A 20,220-nucleotide genomic window follows, 5' to 3' on the forward strand; every position below is an offset into this window, starting at 1 on the left:
CTACACTATTCCTTATGTTCCACATATGAGTGAAACCATATGATAATTGTGTTTCTCTGATTGACTTATTTCACTTAGCATAATACCCTCCAGTTCTATCCATGTCAATGTAAATGGTAGATATTCATCCTTTCTGATGGCTGAGTAATATTCCATTGTATATATGGACCACATCTTCTTTATCCATTCATCTTTTGAAGGACATCTCAGCTTCCTCCCACAGTTTGGCTCTTGTGGACATTGCTGCTATGAACACTGGCATGCATGTGCCCCTTCTTTTCATTATATCTGTATCTTTGGGGTAAATACCCAGGAGTGCAACTGCTGGGTCATAGGGTAGCTCTATTTTTAACATTCTGAGGAACCTCCATACTGTTTTCCAGAGTGGCTGTACCAACTTGCATTCCCAGCAACAGTGTAAGAGGGTGTCCCTTTCTCCACATCCTCACCAACATGTTGTTCCCTGTCTTGTTAATTTTAGCCATTCTGACTTGTGTAAGGTGGTATCTCATTGTGGTTTTGATTTGTATTTCCCTGATGGCAAGTGATGTTGAACATTTTTTCATGTGTCTGTTGGCCATTTGTATATCTTTGGAGAAGGGTCTGTTCATGTCTTCTGCCCATTTCTTGACTGGATTATTTGTTTTTTGGGTGTTGAGTTTGAGAAGTTCTTTACAGATCTTGGATACCAGCCCTTTACCTGTAATGTCATTTGCAAATATCTTCTTCCATTCCGTAGCATTGCCTTTTAGTTTTGTTAATTGAAAAATTTTAAATAAATATAAAAATCCATTCATAAGAATATATATTATACATTTTACAATGAAAACTATGTAAATTGAATTAGAATGGGTTTCCTATGAAGGGGACAGGGGAATAAAAGGGAAAGTAAGACAAAAGAAAATAAAGGAATAAATAAAAAAAAAAAAGAGGGTCTTTGCATTCATCAATGAGAACAGTATATTATGAAGAAGATGCATGTGAGATGCAAAAATAAATACTGATTTTTAAACTTTACAACAAATGATTTGTCCTTTAAGAAGAGTGTGAATTGACTATGGACTCTGAGAAACAAACTGAGGGTTCGGGGGGGGATGGGTTAACCTGGTGATGGGTATTAAAGAGGGCACGTAATGAATGGAGCACTGGGTGTTATACGCAAACAATGAATCATGGAACACTACATCAAAAACTAATGATGTAATGTATGTTGATTAACATAACATAATAAAATTAAATTAAAAAAAGAAGAGTGTGAATTAATCAACAACTGTGTATATAACTTAAATAACAATGATGTCAATGTTAAGAGGGTACACAGAAGCTTCAGAGTTTGATGCACAGTATCTGTGATCAGGGTGACCCTGAAAACTTACCTGTGAGAATTGATAAGGTGGTAGTCTTTCCTGCCCCATTAGGTCCCAGAAGAACAGTGATTTGCCCCTCATATACATTGAAAGATAAGTTTTTTACTGCCATGATGGTATCCTTCTCCGTTGTGAATTCCTATGAAAATAAAAAAACAAATACTACCTTTATGTCTATTATTACTGCTTATAAAGGACAGGCATGTCTATCAATTATCCAGAAAAGAACAAATGACAGAACATTAATCTCAAAGGAGAAAAACTGAAAGCACAGAAAAGATAAAACTGTGAAAAATAAACAATATTTAAAGGTAATATATGCAGAGACCTTAGAAGTAGGTCTACAAAACTCCTACTGAACCATCTCATCCAGTCCCACTTCATTCCAGCTACTGTCTTGAGGTTGATAATGCCACAGTCTGCCCCAATCAATGTCTTCCTGCTAAGTTCCAGAATTTCATGCTGGACACCCATTATACTAGGTTTCCTTGCGGCACTCCCAACACTACTCATTAGCATATCTGAAAATGTATTCCTCATGCCACATTCCTTACCATAACCCACACAGATGTACAGACAGAAACCTGAGACTGACTTACCTTACACATTTCCCTCTGCCTCATCTCCTAAAACTAATCACTGCTAATCAATCCATTTATTCAAAAGATATTTATTGAGGGCCTATACTATGTGGCATACATTGTATAAGGTATTATTAATACATTAATGAACAAGACCAAAACAGCTCCTGCTCTCATGAGAGAAAAATTCCAGTAGGAGAAACACACAAAAAGCAAAAACCTGTAAATGATTACCTATTGCAGTAACATTGGTAGATGGTGCTACTTTATATAAGATAGTCAAGTAAAGCTCCTTGAAGTCATAAAGTTTTTTTATTAGTTTCAGAGGTATAATTTAGGGATTCATCAGTTGCATATAACACCCAGTGCTCATTACATCAAGTGCCCTCATAAATGCCCATCACTCAATTATCTCACCTCCCCTCCAGCAGACCTCAGTTTGTTTCCTAGAGTTCAGCATCTCTTATGGTTTGCCTCCCTCTCAATCTTCGTCTTATTTTTCCTTGCCTTCCTCTATGTTATCTGTTTTGTTTCTTAAATTCCACATATGAGTGACATCATATGGTATTTTTCTCTGACTTATTTCACTTAGCATAATACCCTCTAGTTCCATCCATGACATTGCAAATGGCAAGATTTCATTCTTTTACATGGCTGAGTAAAATTCCATTGTGTGTGTGTGTGTGTGTGTTTGTATGTACATATACATATATATATATACATACCACATCTATTTTGCCTTTTAGTTTTTTTTTTAAGATTTCATTTATTTATTTGACAGAGCGAGAGAGCACAAGCAGGGGGAACAGTAGAGAGAGGGAGAAGCAGGCTCCCCACCAAGCAGGGAGCCCGATGCGGGGCTTGATCCCAGGACCCTGAGATCATGACCTGAGCTGAAGGAAGACACTTAACCATCTGAGCCACCCAGGCGCCCCGCCTTTTAGTTTTGTTAACTGTTTCCTTTGCTGTGCAAAAGCTTTTTATCCTGATGAAGTCCCAATAGTTGATTTTTTTAAGTCTCTATTTTTTAAAAATTTTTATTATGATCAGTTCATTTTTGCTTATGTTTCCCTTGCCTTTGGGGATGTGTCTAGCAAGAAGATTCTGCAGCTGAGGTAAAAGAGGTTGCTGCCTGTGTTCTCTTCTAGAATTTTGATGGATTCCTTTCTCATATTTAGGTCTTTCATCCATTTTGAGTTTATTTTTGTGCATTGTGTAAGGAAGTGGTCCAGTTTCATTCTTCTGCATGTGGTGTCCAATTTTCCCAACACTATTTGTTGAAGAGACTGTCTTCTTTCCATTGGATATCCTTTCCTGCTTTGTCGATGATTAGTTGGCCATAGAGCTGAGGGTCAATTTCCGGACTCTCTATTCTGTTCCATTGATCTATGTGTCTGTTTTTGTGCCAGTACCATACTGTCTTGATGACTACAGCTTTGTAATACAGCTTGAAGTCCAGAATTTTATGCCTCCAGCTTTGCTTTTCAAGACTGCTTTGACTATTTGGGGTCTTTTGTGGTGCCATACAAATTTTAGGATTGTTTGTTCTAGCTCTGTGGAGAAACACTGATGGTATTTTGATAGGGATTGCATTGAATGTGTAGGTTGCTTTGGGTAGCACAGACATTGTAACAATATGTGTTCTTCCAATCCATGAGCAAGGAATGCTTTTCCATTTTTTGTTTCTTTATTTCATAAGTGTTCTCTAGTTTTCGGAGGACAGATATTTTACCTGTTTGGTTAGGTTTATTCATTGGTATCCTACTGTTTTTGGTGCAACTGTAAATGGCACCAATTCCCTGATTTCTTTCTTCTGCCTCATTGTTAGTGTATAGAAATGCAACTAACTGCTGTGCATTGATTTATATCCTGTGACTTTGTTGAATTTCTGTATCAGTTCTAGCAATTTTTGGGTGGAGCCTTTTAGGTTTTCAACATAGAGTATCACGTTGTCGGCAAAGAGTGAGAGTTTGACTTCTTCCTTGCCAGTTTGGATGCTTTTTATTTTTTGTTTGTTTTTGTTGTCTGATTGCTGAGGCTAGGACTTCCTGTACTATGTTAAACAACAGTGGTGAGAGTGGACATTCCCATCATGCTCCTGACTTTAGGGGGAAAGCTCTCAGTTTTTCTCCATTGAGGATGATATTCACTGTGGGTTTTTCATAGATGGCTTTTAGGATATTGAGGTATGTACCTTCTATCCCTACACTGCAGAAAGTTTTTATCAAGAAAGGATGCTATATTTTGTCAAATGATTTTTCTGCATCTATTGACAGGATCATATGGTTCTTGTCCTTCCTTTTATTAATGTGGTGTATCATATTGATTGATTTGCAGATGTTGAACCACCCTCACAGCCCAGGAATAAATCCCCCTTTGTCATGGTAAATAATCCTTTTAATGTGCCCATTGGATACTATTAGCTAGTATCTTGTTGAGAATTTTTGCATCCATGCTCATCAGGGATATTGGTCTCTAATTCCTTTTGGTAGGGTCTTTGGTTTTGGGATCAAGGTAATGCTGGCCTCATAGAGTTTGGAAGTTTTCTTTCCATTTCTATTTTTTTGAAACAGCTTCAGAAGAACATGTATTAATTCTTCTTTAAATGTTTGGTAGAATTCCACTGGGAGGCTATCTGGCCCTGGACTTTTGTTTGTTGGGAGATTTTTGATTACTGATTCCATTTCTTTGTTGGTTATGGGTCTGTTCAGGTTTTCTATTTCTTCCTGTTTCAGTTTTGGTAGTTTATATGTTTCTAGGAATGTCTCCATTTCTTTCAGATTACCTAATTTGTTTGCATATAATTGCTCATAATATGTTCTTATAATTGTTTGTATTTCTTTGGTGTTACTTGTGATCTCTCTTCTTTCATTCATGATTTTATTTATTAGGGTCCTTTCTCTTTTCTTTTTGATAAGTCTGGCTAGGGGTTTATTGATCTTATTAATTTTGTCAAAGAACCAGCTCCTAGATTCATTGATCTGTTCTAATTTTTTTTATTTCTATATCATTGGATTTCTGCTCTAATCTTTATTTCTCTTTTCCTGCTGGATTTAGGCTTTATTTGCTGTTCTTTCTCCAGCTCCTTTAGGTGTAAGGTTAGATTATGCATTTGAGGCTTTTCTTGTTTCTTGAGAAAGGCCTGTATTGCTATATACTTCCCTCCTAATACCTCCTTTGCTGCATCACAAAGGTTCTGAACTGTCCTGTTTTCATTTTTATTTGTTTCCATTTATTTTTTTAAATTCCTTTAATTTCCTGGTTGACTCATTCATTCTTCAGTAGAATGCTCTTTAACCTCCATGTATTTGTGTTCCTTCCAAATTTTCTCTTGTGATTGCATTCAAGTTTTAAAGCATTGTGGTCTGAAAATATGCATGGTATAATCTCAATCTTTTTGTATCAGTTGAGACCTGATTTGTGATGCAGTATGTGATCTATTCTAGACAATGTTCCATGTGCACTAGAGATAAATGTGTATTCTGTTGCTTTAGGATGGAATGCTCTGAATATATCTGTGAAGTCCATCTGGTCCAGTGTGTCACTCAAAGCCCTTGTTTCTTGTTGATTGTTTACTTAGATGATCTGTTCAGTGCTGTGAGTGGGGTGATAAGGTCTCCTACTATTATTGTATTATTATCAGTGTGTTTGTTTAATTTTGTTGTTAATTGGTTTATGTATTTGGCTGCTCCCAAGTTAGGGGCATAAATATTTACAACTGTTAGATCTTCTTGTTGGATAGACCTTTTTATTATGATAGCGTGTCCTTCCTCATCTCTTATTATAGTCTTTGGTTTAAAATTGAGTTTGTCTGATATAAGGATTGCTACCTCAGCTTTCTGTTGATGTCCATTAGCTTGATAAATGGTTCTCCACCCCCTCACTTTCAATTTGGAGGTGTCTTTGGGAGTAAAATGTGTCTCTTGTAGACAGCTTATTGATGGGTCTTGTTTTTTTTATCCAATCTGATACCCTGTGTCTTTTGATTGGAGTCTTTAGTCCATTTACATTCAGAGTAATTATTGATAGATAAGAATTTAGTGCCATTGTATTACCTGTAAAGTTGCTGTTTCTATAGATTGTCTCTGTTCCTTTCTGGTCTACATTACTTTTGGGCTCTCTCTTTGCTCAAAGGATTCCTTTTAATATTTCTTGCCAGGATGGTTTAGTGCTCACAAATTCCTTTAGTTTCTGTTTGTTCTGGAAGCTTTTTATCTTTCTATTCTAAATGACAGCCTTGCTAGATAAAGTATTCTTGGCTGCATATTTTGCCCATTTAATAGGTTAAATATATCATGCCAGTACTTTTGGGCCTGCCAGGTCTCTGTGGACAGGTCTGCTGCTAGTGTTATGTTTCTATCCTTGTAGGTTAAAGACCTCATGTCCTGTGCTGCTCTCAGGATTTTCTCTTTATCTCTGAAATTTGTAAGCTTCACTATTATATGTTGAGGTGTTGATCTATTTTTATTGATTTGGGGGGTCCTCTGTGACTCCTGGACTTGAATGATTCTTTCCTTCCCCAGGTTAGAGAAGTCCTCAGCTTCAGTTTGTTCAAATAAACCTTCTGCCCCTGCCCTCTCTATCTTCTAGGAAGGACCCCTATTATCCGGATATTATTTGCTTTATGGAATCGCTGATTTCTCAAAGTCTTCCTTCATGACCCAGTATTTGTCTTTCTCTCTTCTTCTCAGCATCTTTATTTTCCATCTTTTTGTCTCCAAATCACTGAGTCTCTCTTCTGCCTCACTTGTCCTTGCTGTTAGAGCTTCCATTTTTTTACTGCATCTCAGTAATAGCATTTTTAATTTTGTCCTGATTGGTTTTTAGTTCTTCTATTTCTTTTTTTTTTTTTAAGATTTTATTTATTTGACAGAGACACAGTGAGAGAGGGAACACAAGCAGGGGGAGTGGGAGAGGGAGAAGCAGGCCTCCCGCCGAGCAGGGAGCCTGATGTGGGGTTCGATCCCAGGACCCTGGGATCATGACCTGAGCCAAAGGCAGACGCTTAACGACTGAGCCACCCAGGCGCCCCTAGTTCTTCTATTTCTGTAGGAAGGGATTCTCTATTGTCTTCTATGCTTTTTTCAAGCCCAGCTAGTATGTTTATAATCATTGTTTCAAATTCTAGTTCAGACATCTTATATCCATATTGATTAAATTCCTGGCAGTGAGTACCACCTCCTGTTCTTTCTTTTGTGGTGAATTTCTCCATCTGGTCATTATGTCTAAAAAAGAAAAAGAAAGAGGGAGAAAAGACAACAATACCAACAACAACAACAGAAAAAAATAAAACAAACCAGAAGAAAACACAAGGAAGACAAAATAAGAAAAAAAATCAAACCAGAAACAAAACAGAGCAAAATACTTGATCCTGGGTATATTTTGTTCTGCTTGTTAAAAGAAACTAGATCCCAAAATAGGAAAGAAAGAAAAGCTTACATATATGCAAAAATAAAATACAATGAACAGAAACCAAAGAAAATATCTACGTATATATATATTAGAACTTATATATAACACATATAAAAATAAAAAATAAAAAAGAATTGAAAAAATAAGAAAATAGATGAAAAAAAAACCTGAAAGACTAAAGAATAATTTAAAAAACCATGAATGCTATATACTGTTTTCCCCAAGAGCTTAAGTTTTGCAGTTCTCTGTGATCAGTAAACTTGTGTGCTAGATGGTTGTTCCTGCTGGTCTCCTGGGGGAGGGGTCTGTTGTGCTGATTATCAAGTGCCCTTGCCCTGATAGAATTGTATCTCCCTTGCCAGGAGGCCGAGCTCAGTGTAAGCAGCTCCAGATTCGATTATGTGTTACTGGTTTGTTCCCTGAAGGCTCTAAGCACCAATGGGGAGATGAAAATGGTGGCACCCTGCTCTCTAGGCCCAGAGTTGAAAGTTCGTGCTGCCACTCTTCAGTGAGCCCTCACAGAAAAACAATCAATCACTTTTGTCTCCCTGGTTTGCATCCAACTCTGTGTTCACTCAGCCCGTGACTGATCATTTTTATCTCAGGCACACGACTAAGTTTCAAGTCGCCAAATTTTACAGACTCCTGTGGTGTGGACCAGTGCTGTTCCTCCCAGGGGAGGCAGGGAGAGAGGGGTATCTTTCCATGCTTCTCCCTTTTGCTGGGCCCCTGTCCAGACAGTGGTCATGCAACAGTGCAGCAGTTCACAGTTTATGGCAACACTGAGCAGAAAGCTGGCTCCTAAACTGGCTGTTTTCAGCTGGCTTCCCTGTTCCTTTGCCTGGGAACTCTGCTGCACTAAGGCACCTCCTGTAATTCTTGGACCCCAGGCAGCCTCAGCCCACACTGTCCCATGTGGGATTATGCCCCACTTCGCCGCCTGAGCACCTCTGAGCCAGGGACAACCGCTACTGTAGCAGACTTCTAAAAGTTCCGCTTTTGCATTTTGCTGCTTGTAATACTTTTGGTAGCCTCCTTAAAGCGGCTCCCTCCCCTCACAGTATCCTCCGATATATCTTCCCTGATTAAAGTCTCTGCATCTCCTACCTTCCAAAAAGTGGTCGCTTTTCTATTTGTAGAATTGCAGCATTTCTTTTCTCAGATCTCCAATTGATTTCACAGGTGCTCAAAATGATTTGATAATTATCTAGCTGAATTCCAGGAACCTGATGAATTTAGGGTCCCCTACTCCTCCGTCATCTTAACTCTTCTCTGAAGTCATAAAGTTTTTAAGCTACAAACTGAAATTTAGCATGCTCAAGGAGCTAATAAAAATACAGTCTTCTCCAACATGAAAAGATCTTGGAAGTTAGAGGCGAGTGGGTGGTTCAGTCGGTTAAGCATCTGACTTCAGCTCAGGTCATGATCTCAGGGTCCTGGGATCAAGTCCTGCTTAGGGCTCCATGCTCAGCGGGGAGTTTGCTTCTCCCTCTCCCTCTGCCCCTGCCCCTCTCATGCTCTCTCTCTCTCAAATAAATAAATAAATAAATAAATTCTTTTAAAAAGTTCTTAGAAGTCCTAAGTCTCATTCTCTGACAAAGTGCTGAATAAACTGAAAGCAGTAATTCTTAGATCCATTGGAGCTGAGGTCACAGGAGAAACGAATGCCTCAAAAATTGGAATGCTGGCAAATCACATCTCACGGGGAGCAGAAGCCACTGGAGCCAGTAACTCATAAGACCACTTAAATAGTGACTGACAAATTCCTGATGGCTGAATGTGGGCTAGTGTGAAAGTAAAAAACTCCTGGAAAACAAGTTTTAGGAAGTCTGCAGACTTTTATGAGTTTACCTTCCAAGAGGCTCACCAGGTTTTCATGGTGAAGATTAGAGGAAAACATCCTTGGGCTTCCAGGAAGGGGACATGGGGGAAGTAGCAATTTTGAAATACCTCAGGGCAAGATAAACAACTTTTCAATATGTCCAACTGTCTGTTCTCAGCAACAATGGCCTGTCCTCAAGGGAAGCTCCTTTATCAGAGCCTCGCAGACATGTGGGAAAGTGAAATACCCAACTCCATCCCTGTAATCTTCCTGTCTCAACTAAGGAGGTGCATGAGAACTGATGAGCTCTGGGGAAGGTCAGAGCCCAGGGGCACAGGCATACTAAAAGACGGAGACGTAGTCTGATGATTACAGAACACTTTTCCTCCTCACCACTTTTCACCTCACCACCTCATCAGTAGGGCTCATATATAATAATGGGATTAGAGAAGATAGAACCACAAGGCTCAAACTATTTAAGGGGTCTCTAGGAAAACGCAAAGACAAAAGAGGGCAAGAAAAAACAAGGACACTAGAGGAAAGTAAAGCCTCTAACAACTATAAAACTTAAGTAAACAGTAAATACAGACTAATTCTTTTTTTTTTTAATTTTTTTATTGTTATGTTAATCCCCATACATTACATCATTAGTTTTAGATATAGTGTTCCATGATTCATTGTTTGTGCATAACACCCAGTGCTCCATGCAGAACGTGCCCTCCTCCACACCCATCACCAGGCTAACCCATCCTCCCACCCCCCTCCCCTCTAGAACCCTCAGTTTGTTTTTCAGAGTCCATCGTCTCTCATGGTTCTTCTCCCCCTCCGATTTCCCCCCCTTCATTCTTCCCCTCCTGCTACATTCTTCTTCTTCTTTTTTTCTTAATACAGACTAATTCCTAACCAGACAAAAATGAAAGCTCATACTTAAAGAATAAAAGGTCCTCTGCTCTCCTCCCCCCCACCACACATAAACAGATTTAGCAACTACCCATGGACAAGAACGGCACTGTGAGATTTCTGGAGCTCAGAGGTAAGGTTCCAGCACCCTGGTGGAGCACAGAAACTGAGGGAAAAAGAAGCAGTTTCACTCTGCCCACATTGCCTCTCCTCCAAGTCAACACAGAACAGCATCAAGAAGGATCCCTTCAGCCCACAATTTCTCCAGTGGCAGAAAGGGAGAAAGAGGTAGACATCCAACTTCCCCAGGTTTCTGTCTTTCCCACTTCTATCTTGCCTCACATGGAATGCCAGGGGAACTGACACAGCTAGACCACCAGGCAAGAGCTGGGACCAAAGAGAAGGGGTAAAGGCTCTCAGGTGGTGGCACTGCTGGATCTCATTGGTAGTTCCACGGTTCCCATCGGATAGCCCTGCCTAGCCACAAAGTCTCACTGGTAGATCCTCCTGCAAACAGAGGCCCCCCAGCCAATCCTGTCAAACAACAGAGCCCCTTCCAGCAATCCTATGGGATTGCAGAGGCCAGGCAGCCCTCCATGGCCAGAAAGCACCGCCAGCCAACCCCGCTAGACTACAGTCCCACTAGGCTGCAGACCACCAGCAATGGGCCCTGCCTGACCACAGACCCTGCAGTTCTCATACAACGGTACACCCCATGAGCCCCAACAGTAAGCCACATCTGCCCATGGGCCCCACAAACTGGCCCACCCAGAATCCCAGGCTAGGCTGACTGGCAAATGTCTTTTCTTGCCAAAGGCAGTCTGTAAAGAATCGAGATAACTTCTTCTTAAATGTGCAGATACCAAGGCAAAGTTACAGGGATCATGAAAGATCAAGAAAACATGACACCGCTAATAAAGCCCCAGTAGCCAAGCCTAAAGAAATAGAGATTATGAACTGCCTGACAAAAAATTCAAAAATAATCATACAAAAGAAAGAAGCTTAGTGGACTATAGGAGAACCCAGATATACAACTAGACAAAAACAATACATCAACAAATGAGAAGTTCAGCAAAGAGAGAAGCCATGAAAAAACAAAAATCCTACAGCTGAAGAATACAATGACTGAATTGAAAAAAAAAATCAATAGAAAGCTTCAACAGCAGACTCAATCAAGCTGAAGAAAGACTTAGGAAACTCAAATACAGGTCATTTGAAATTATCCAGTCAGAGAAGCAAAAAGCAAATGAAAAATAATGAAGAAATACTATGGGACATATAAGACACCATGAAAAGAAACGCCATATTCATTAACAGAGTCATGGAAGTAGAAGAGATAGAGAAAGAGCTAGAAAGTTTATTTGAAGAAAACTGGCTGAAAATTTCCCAGCTCTGGGGATAGAAATGAACATCTAGATTCATAAAGCTTAAAAATGCCCAAATAGGTTCAACCAAAGAAGTCTACATAAAGACACATTAAAATTACATTGTCAGCTCTTTCTCATGGCACCTCAGAGGCGGTAGCCTGTTTCAGGATGAAGCTGAACATCTCTTTCCCAGCTACTGGCTGCCAGAAACTCACTGAAGTGGACGATGAACATAAACTTCGTACCTTTTATAAGAAGTGTATGGCCACAGAAGTTGCTGCTGATGCTCTGGAGGGCTGCCTGGCCTCTGCAATCCCACAGGATTGCCGGAGGGGCTGCTGCTGCTGCTGCTGATGCTCTGGGTGAAGAATGGAAGGGTTATGTGGTCCGAATCAGTGGTGGCAATGACAAACAAGGCTTCCCCATGAAGCAGGGTGTCTTGAGCCATGGCCGTGTCCGCCTGCTGCTGAGTAAGGGGCATTCCTGCTATAGATCAAGGAGGACTGGAGAAAGTGCAAATCTGTTCGGGGTTGCACTGTGGATGTCAATCTCAGTGTTCTCAACTTGGTCATTGTAAAAAAAGGGGAGAAGGATATTCCTGGACTCACTGATACTACTGTGCCTCTTCACCTGGGGCCCAAAAGAGCCAGCAGAATCCGCAAACTTTTCAATCTCTCTAAAGAAGATGATGTCCGCCAGTATGTTGTGAGAAAGCCCCTAAACAAAGAAGGTAAGAAACCTAGAACCAAAGTGCCTAAGATTCAGCGTCTTGTTACTCCACGTGTCCTCCAGCACAAACGGCGGTGTATTGCTTTGAAGAAGCAGCACACTGAGAAAATTAAGGAAGAGACTGCAGAATATGCTAAACTTTTGGCCAAGAGAATGAAGGAGGCCACAGAAAAACGCCAGGAACAGATTGCCAAGAGACAGAGGCTGTCCTCTCTGAGAGCTTCTACCTCTAAGTCTGAGTCCAGTCAAAAATGAGATTTTCTAAGAGTCACAAATAAATAAGATCAGACATCAAAAAAAAAATTACATTGTCAAAAGTCAAAGACAAAGAGAATTTTCAAAGCTCCAAAAGAAAACTAAGTCCTCATATACAAGGGAACCCACATAAGACTATCAGTGGATTTCTGATAAGAAATCCTGCAGGCCAGGAGACAATAGGATGATATATATTCAAAGTACTCAAGGAAAAAACTACAAACCAACAATACTCTACTTAGCAAATCTGTCCTTCAAAAATAAAGGAGAGGTGAAGGCTTTCTCTGTTAAACAAAAGCTGAGCAAGTTCACCACCACTAGCCTTTCCTTACAAGAGGTGATAAAGGAAATTCTTCACGTTGAGATGAATCAATGTTAAAGAGCAACACGAAAGCATAGGAAAATACAAATATCATTGGTAAAGGTAAATATACAGACAAACACAGAATATAATAATACTGTAACAGTGGTACATAATCACTTTTAAACAGTATAAAAGTGAAAAACACAAAATGATTAAGAGTAACTATAATTGCAAAATTTGTTAGTGGATACACAATACAGAAAGAAGTAAACACTGACATTAATAACAAAGTGTGGGGAAGGAATAAAAGTGTAGAACTGTTGGACACAATTAAGGTTAAGGTGTTATCAGCTTAAAATAGATGTCATAATTATAAGGTTCAATGCAGCTTCATGGTAACAACAAAGAAAAACTTAAAATAGGCACATAAAAGAAAAGAGAAAAAAACAAAGCATATCACTACGAAAAAAATCATCAAACCAAAAAAAAAGTAGACAGCAAAAGAAGAGAGGACAAGAGAACCATAAAACAGTCAGAAAACAACAAAGTGGCAGTAGTAAAACCTGACTTATCAATAGTTAACTTTAAATGTAAATGGACTGAACTCACCAATCAAAAGACCTGGAATGACTGAATGGATTAAAAAAAAAAAAAAAAGACCCAACTAAATGCCGTCTATAAGAGATTCACATATATTTAAGGACACACATGGGCTGAAAGTGAAGGGATAGAAAAATATATACCATACAAATGGTAACCAAAAGAAAGAAGAGGTGGCTATACTTGTATCAGATAAAATAGACTTTAAGTCAAAAACAGTCACAAAAAACAAAGAGGGTGATTATATACACATAGAAGGATCAATTCAACCAGAGATATTGCAATTATAAGTATATGTGCACCCAACATCAAGCCACCTAAATATATAAAGCAAATATCAACATATCTGAAGGAAGAAGTAGGCAGCAATACAATAATAACAGTAGGAGACATCAATAGTCCACTTTTTTTTTTAATATTTTAAAAATTTATTTATTTGAGAGAGACACACACAGAGAGAACAAGAGCGGAGGGAGGGGCAGTGGGAGAGGGAGATGCAGACTCCCTGCTGAGCAGGGAGCCTGATGGGGGGCTTGATCCCAAGAACCTGGGATCATGACCTGAGCCAAAGGCAGATGCTTAACCAACTGAGTCACCCAGGTGCCCCTCTATCAGTAATTACTTTAAAAGGCCTACATAGGGGCACTTAATTGATCCAAATAAACTAATATACCCAGGAACACCTCCTCACCAAAAGTTTGGACAAAGAAGAATTCAGCCAAATAGTCTAATGCATAACTGGTAGAACAAGTAAAACCACAACTGTAAACATAAATTAATATTTACACATCAAATCATCACAGTTCCAGCTAGACATTAGCTCTTATAGTGGGAGAAATGTAAAAGACACCATTATCATAATACAAAACTGGATTCCATTCTGAAGAAATGAGAAAGAAACAAATGGATTTTTATTTTATTTGCACATCTTTCATTTTCATTTTGTTAAATAATTAATGTGCTGAATACAACTTTTATTAACATCTTATGGTGGGGGGTAGGGCCATGGCCAGTGAAAACATTTACTATACACTATAAATTAACTTTCAGCTGCACTGGGAAAAAGAGACTTATAAAACAGTACCTTGTACATGGGGCGCCTGAGTGGCTCAGTCGGTTAAGCGTCTGCCTTCGGCTCAGGTCATGATCCCAGGGTCCTGGGATAGAGCCCCACAACGGGCTCTCCCTCCCCTCAGAGAGTCTGCTTCTCCCTCTCCTCCCCGCTCGTGCTGTCTCTTGCTCTCTCTCTCTCTTTCTCTCTCTCAAATAAATAAATAAAATCTTTATTTTTAATTTTTTTTAATTTTTTTATGTTTTAATTATGTTCAATTATAAAATCTTAAAAAAAAAAAACACAGTACCTTGTACAGATGTTGAATACTGATACCAGCCACCAAATCAACAGGTTCATCTTCAAAATAATCACTTCTAGTTATATCAATAATTTGATTATCTTCTTTCTTCTTAATGCTTAAAGATTTACCAAACCAGTAGGATTTCTAAGAAAAGACCAAAACCATAGTCATCATGATTTCAGGGAAAAATGAAATGCTCTTAACACTTTGGCTCATTTCACTTTGGTTTTGAGATGGGTTGAAGCACATAAATTGAAACAAAATTTGGACGCAAACTGCCTAGAATGTGAACTTCTACACAATAAGCACAAAACCTGTTATTTAAAATCTCACTGTCCAAGAAGAAAGACAAAATAAAATCTACTTTAAAATGGCTCAGTGAAAAGCATTCTATCACTCTAAGTCAAGTGTCTTTATTTGGTCATGCAATATACAGCTAGATCCCTGGAGAGTCCTAACACATTTTCAATGAGTCTGAGTTCAAAATTCTTTTTCATAAAAATACTTTTAAAAATACATTATTCGTCTTTCTACTGCATTGATATTTTCATTGGTGGTGTAAAATCAATGTTGAATAAAATGCCTGGTGCTTTAACATAAATCAAATTAGTAGCATAAAACTGTAATAAGCAGTCACCATCTTCTTCACCACCAGACACAGTAAAAAAATAAATAAAATAAATAAGTACATAAAACTATTTCGCATAATTGTGTCTTTTATGGAAAAGTAAAAATAACTTGTTAAGTCTCATTCCCTGAATATGATTTTTTAAAATATTCTGTGTGATAAAATGAAAAATACGAATAAAGCATCTCTATAGCAAATGAAAATATAATGGAAGCTCTGAGAAAAATTACTTGTGTCACTGTTTGAGTTGTGAACTAGCCACTTGTTTCATGGATTACCACTTTTTTTGGAAAGAATGACAGACATAAAAATTATGTTTCTTTAGACCCGGACATCTAGCAGACATTTTCTTGAAAATTAATGAAGAGGTATTACTATTTCAAAGAAATGAACTGACAATATTTGCTGCTAATGATAAAACTGGAACTTTCAAGTGAAAATTAGAATTTTGAAAAACTGATATCCACTACTGTGTGACAAATTTACAATTTTTAAAAACTATCATGATAACATCATGTTGATATTAATAAATGTGATGCTTTGATAATGTATGATGAAATGTGTCATCACTTGGAAGGTATGTATCAGTGAACCAATATTTTTCAAATAACCAAAATATGATGTTAACCATTTATGCATGGTTAAAGATCTATTCAAATCACAGGATACACCAATGAATATTATTATGAAACAGAATAAGAAATGTTTGTTAAATGTGTTTTCAGATTCCAAACTTCAACTAACTGCAGGAAAATTATCATTAGTTGAGTTTTGGTGAAGTACCAAAGAATACCCAAATTTGCTTAAAAGGCTACTGAAATACTCCTCCATTTTTCAACTACATATCTGTATGAGGCTGTATTTTCTCCATATATTTTAAGCAAAAACACATCATGCAAAAGATTAAATGCAGAGCCAGATATACACTCTCCAATGAGAATCTAGTCATCTTTTATTAAGTAAATAGAAAAGATATTTGAAAGAAATATAAAACAGGCCACTCTTCTAATATTTTTAAATTTTGAAAAAAAGCTATTATCACCAAAATGTTGACTTCAACATGCAATGGGTTTATTAGTGATATATTTAAATGAGTTGATAAATATCTTCAAGATTTCTGTTTTAATATCCAAATATGGTTAATATTGATAGATAAAACCCATATTAACCACAGCTCTTTGGGGTGCTCAATAATTCTTAGGAGTATAAAGGATTTCTGAGACAAGAGTTTGGGAACCACTTGCTTTGAACCATAGAACAATAAAGAAGGGGACTGAAAACAGACTAAGATAGAGATGCTCTCCACTTTGCTATGGCTTTGATTCTTAGTAATTGGGGCTAATAGTGGAAAAAAGCAGATGGTGATAAACCAGATATGAGACACAATTCATCTTCTTCTCACTAGGATCTAAGGACCCCACCACATATTCATTCAGACGGAGATTTTTTTTTTTTTTCTGTAGAAAGCCATTTGATTCTATTATATATGGCACAAAGTTAACTTGTAATGGCTTTAGTTCAGAAAGAATAAAAACTGTATTAGTATCAGGAGATAGGAGCACCACAGGGAAGGTGTTCAAGGTAATAATGTTCACTGTTTGACAAACTAAATACAAAAGAACTGGGGCTTCTCTCAATAATAGAATCATTAGAACTTACCTGCACAAAGAAATACCATGGCTTGGGCACACCATACTTCCCTGGAAAGACAGCATCTATATACCAGGTCATAAGGCCAAACAAGAAAGCATCAAATAAAAGCATTCCCATAATATGAGCAAAACTAAGGTCATCATCTGGGTTCACTGGTGACAGGATGTTATTCCACTGGACACCATACTCTGAAACATAGTAGCGGACAGTTAGTTACTTGAGGTGCCCAACTGTGACTAGAACAAAGTTATCCAGCTGCTTCATCATTAAACAACAAGAATGTACTGGTATTCTCTGGAGAGAGGTACTATTTGCTATTCGCTGATACTTTGAAATTCAGGCTGTCTGAGAGGATAATAAAGTAAGTAATGGTACAACTTGCCTCTTCCTACAGCCAAACTCAACTAAACAAAAATAAACAGTCACCAAAAGTCCATAAAGTAAGCTTTAAAGCCATAAACAGTACTGGTTGGGATGGTAGCCCTATTCCTCTATTCTCTTTCATGCGAATCTCCACTGAAATAACCAGCAAGATATATAAATTTGGAAATACATTCATCAATATAAAAATAAGGTTTGGCTTCTAGTTTCTGGTCTGGCGTGTAAGGAGCTCAGGAGTCACCACTCCATCCTAACAAGAAGTAAAAAGGTAAACTGAAAAATCACCCATTCTTCTTAGATCTATTAGAGATGTGAGGTCACAGGGCAAACCACTGCCCCCACAATTGGAGAGACGGACAGGCAGGCACAGAGAATTTAATGAAACAGAAACCATGAGCAGAAACTTCCCAGGGAACCAGAACTGGGGTAGGAAAACCTGAACTATAACTGATGAATTGTCAAGGCCCAGGGTAGACAAGTCTGAGGGTTAAAAACTCTAGGCGATCAAGTCATTGAGGAATCCCCAAGCTTTTGTGAGTTTTACCTTCAGGAGCCCTGCCAGTTCTTCACAGTGACTATCAGAGCAAAGTTACCTGTGCCTGTGCATTCCATTCCTAATCAGGCATTCCTTCATGAGGAACTACTTTACCCGAGCCTAACTTACCTAGGGGAAGGGAAATACCTCACTCCAGCCCCCTCTAGGCATCCGGTCCCATCTAAGCAGGGCAAAAAACTGAGAAGCACTGATGGGAGTTTACAGTCCAAGGGTACAAGCTTATCAAGTGACTGAGGCCTAGTCATAGGACTACGCACCTTACCTCTACCTCACTAAAGGCCTATTTACTGTGGTTCCGTTTACCCAATACCTCATATCCACCTTTTTTTTTTTTTAAGATTTTATTTATTTGTTTGTTTGTTTATTTAATTTTATTTGAGAGAGAGAGAAAGAAAGAACACGAGCGGGAAGGGCAGAGGGAGAGGAAGAGAGAGAATCCCAAGCAGACTCCCTGCTAAGCATGGAGCCCGACGGGGAGCTCAATCTCAGGACCCCAAGATCACGACCTGAGCTGAAATCAAGAGTCGGACACCTAAATGAGCCACCCAGGTGCCCCTCATACCCATCTGTTGACAAAAAATTACAAGGCATACTGAAGGGCAAAGAACACAGTTTGAAGAGAGTGAAAAAGCATCCGAATTAGACTTTGATATGACAAAGACGTGAGGATTATCAGACCAGGAATTTTAAAAAACTGTGATTAACATGGTAAGTGCTTTAATGGAAGAAGTATACAACATGCAGAGAGATGGAAATTCTAAAAAAGAATAAAAGAGAAATGCCAGAGTCGTTGGTGTGTCAGCGACAGTGATGGACAGGAAGGCGGGAGAGAGACGTCTGAGAAGCCACAACTAACTACAGCCTATGGAGTAACAGGGGAAAATTCCAGTCACAGTGCTGAGAAGTGACCAGCTGAATGAGAAGCTGCAGACCTCTAAACAGAGCCTATACAGAGCTCCAAGTACGGGTATGGGAGTCAGATGACAAAGAAAGAAAGCATTAGCCATACGCATCCAACTTGGATCGACTACACCCAAACTAAAGAGACTTCCAATTCTTGCTCCACAAACCTTTCAGTGGCAGCAGCTTTAAATGAAGATGAAGACAGGGAACCAGAGGACATGCTTCCTGAAGCTGTGAAAATATTAGAAGGCATACACCAACATCAGAAGGACCTAACTCCTTCAACAGAGGAAAGCAGGGTTTTCTGACAACCAGCTACAGGACTGAAATATAAAATCTCTTCTTGGAAAGGTCCATGACCAAGACAATTAAAATCAGGATGTGAGGTGGATACAAAGTGAAAAAGGAGCAGTTTCCGGTGTATAAGACTATCTTCGGAACTGCTTTTCTTTGTAAAGGTTGAGCGCTACACAAGTACGTGAATTTGAAATGAGAGATAATGCATGTTTTATATACAGATTTCAAGACATTTGCTAATTTTATAGTTTTACACGATTTGTTTACAAAGGTTACATATAATGAAGAAATCAGAAATGGTACCTTTTTAAGAACTGCTTTTTTTGTTAGACATAACGAATAGCACACTGAGTGGGAAGCAAAAAGTTGCTGTTTAAACTGCAAGTAGGGAGGCCTGGGTGACTCAGGCGGGTAAGCATCTGCCTTTACCTCAGGTCATGATCCCAGGCTCCTGGGATCGAGTCCCACATCGGGCTCCCTGCTCAGCGGGGAGTCTGCTTTTCCCTCTGCCTACCGCTCTCCCTTCTTGTGCTCATGCTCTCTCTCTCTCTGACAAATAAAATCTTTAAAAAAAAATAAACTGCAAGCAATTACTCCCTAACTTAACTCCCTCATTATCTAAACTGTCTGGCTCCCAGGAACTGCCTTATACAGAAACAGTGTTGTACTGAAAGGAAAATGTTACTGGGCTATTTAGATAATATTAAAAGTAAATTTAGATAATATTAAAACACAGCTCTTTTTTCCTTATGAGCATTTGTTTTACTTCAAGTCACCATAAACTAGGTATTGCCTTGTTATCAGTGGCTACAGATGCTTCTTTAAAAATATTTTTTAAAAATTTATGTAGACTATTGAGTATTTCAAAGAGCCCACTTCATCTTGATGGGTCATGTCTACCTTCATTAGTCTCCAAAGAATAACCATTTGCTGCCAAATTAAATCAGTATTTTGAATGTGCTTTTCTGTTTTTATTATTAGCTGGTAATGCTACTTACTTGAGGCAAATCATAAGGAAATTGTTTCTCTTAAAATACAAACTACCACCCAAACTTTTAGTGTACATATTGCTTAACATTTGGCTGATTTTAACTTTTAAAAGATATAAAT

At 38.5% G+C, this 20,220-nt stretch overlaps 1 protein-coding gene and 1 pseudogene across 1 annotated transcript in view; one reads left to right on the forward strand and one right to left on the reverse strand.

The window, feature by feature from the left end:
- The window catches only part of LOC118549014 (phospholipid-transporting ATPase ABCA3-like), a 176,621-nt gene that overhangs the window by 101,141 nt on the left and 55,260 nt on the right, over window positions 1-20,220 (reverse strand). The window contains exons 9-11 of the mRNA XM_078074026.1: window positions 16,980-17,161; window positions 14,699-14,836; window positions 1,377-1,506 (exon numbers count right to left, since the gene is read on the reverse strand). Coding sequence (XP_077930152.1) covers window positions 1,377-1,506; window positions 14,699-14,836; window positions 16,980-17,161 — 450 coding nt within the window. The remainder of the gene's footprint in view (window positions 1-1,376; window positions 1,507-14,698; window positions 14,837-16,979; window positions 17,162-20,220) is intronic.
- LOC118531537 (small ribosomal subunit protein eS6-like) lies at window positions 11,603-12,486 on the forward strand (annotated as a pseudogene).

The sequence above is a fragment of the Halichoerus grypus genome, chromosome 6 (genome assembly GCF_964656455.1).
Source record: "Halichoerus grypus chromosome 6, mHalGry1.hap1.1, whole genome shotgun sequence".
NCBI lineage: Eukaryota > Metazoa > Chordata > Mammalia > Carnivora > Phocidae > Halichoerus > Halichoerus grypus.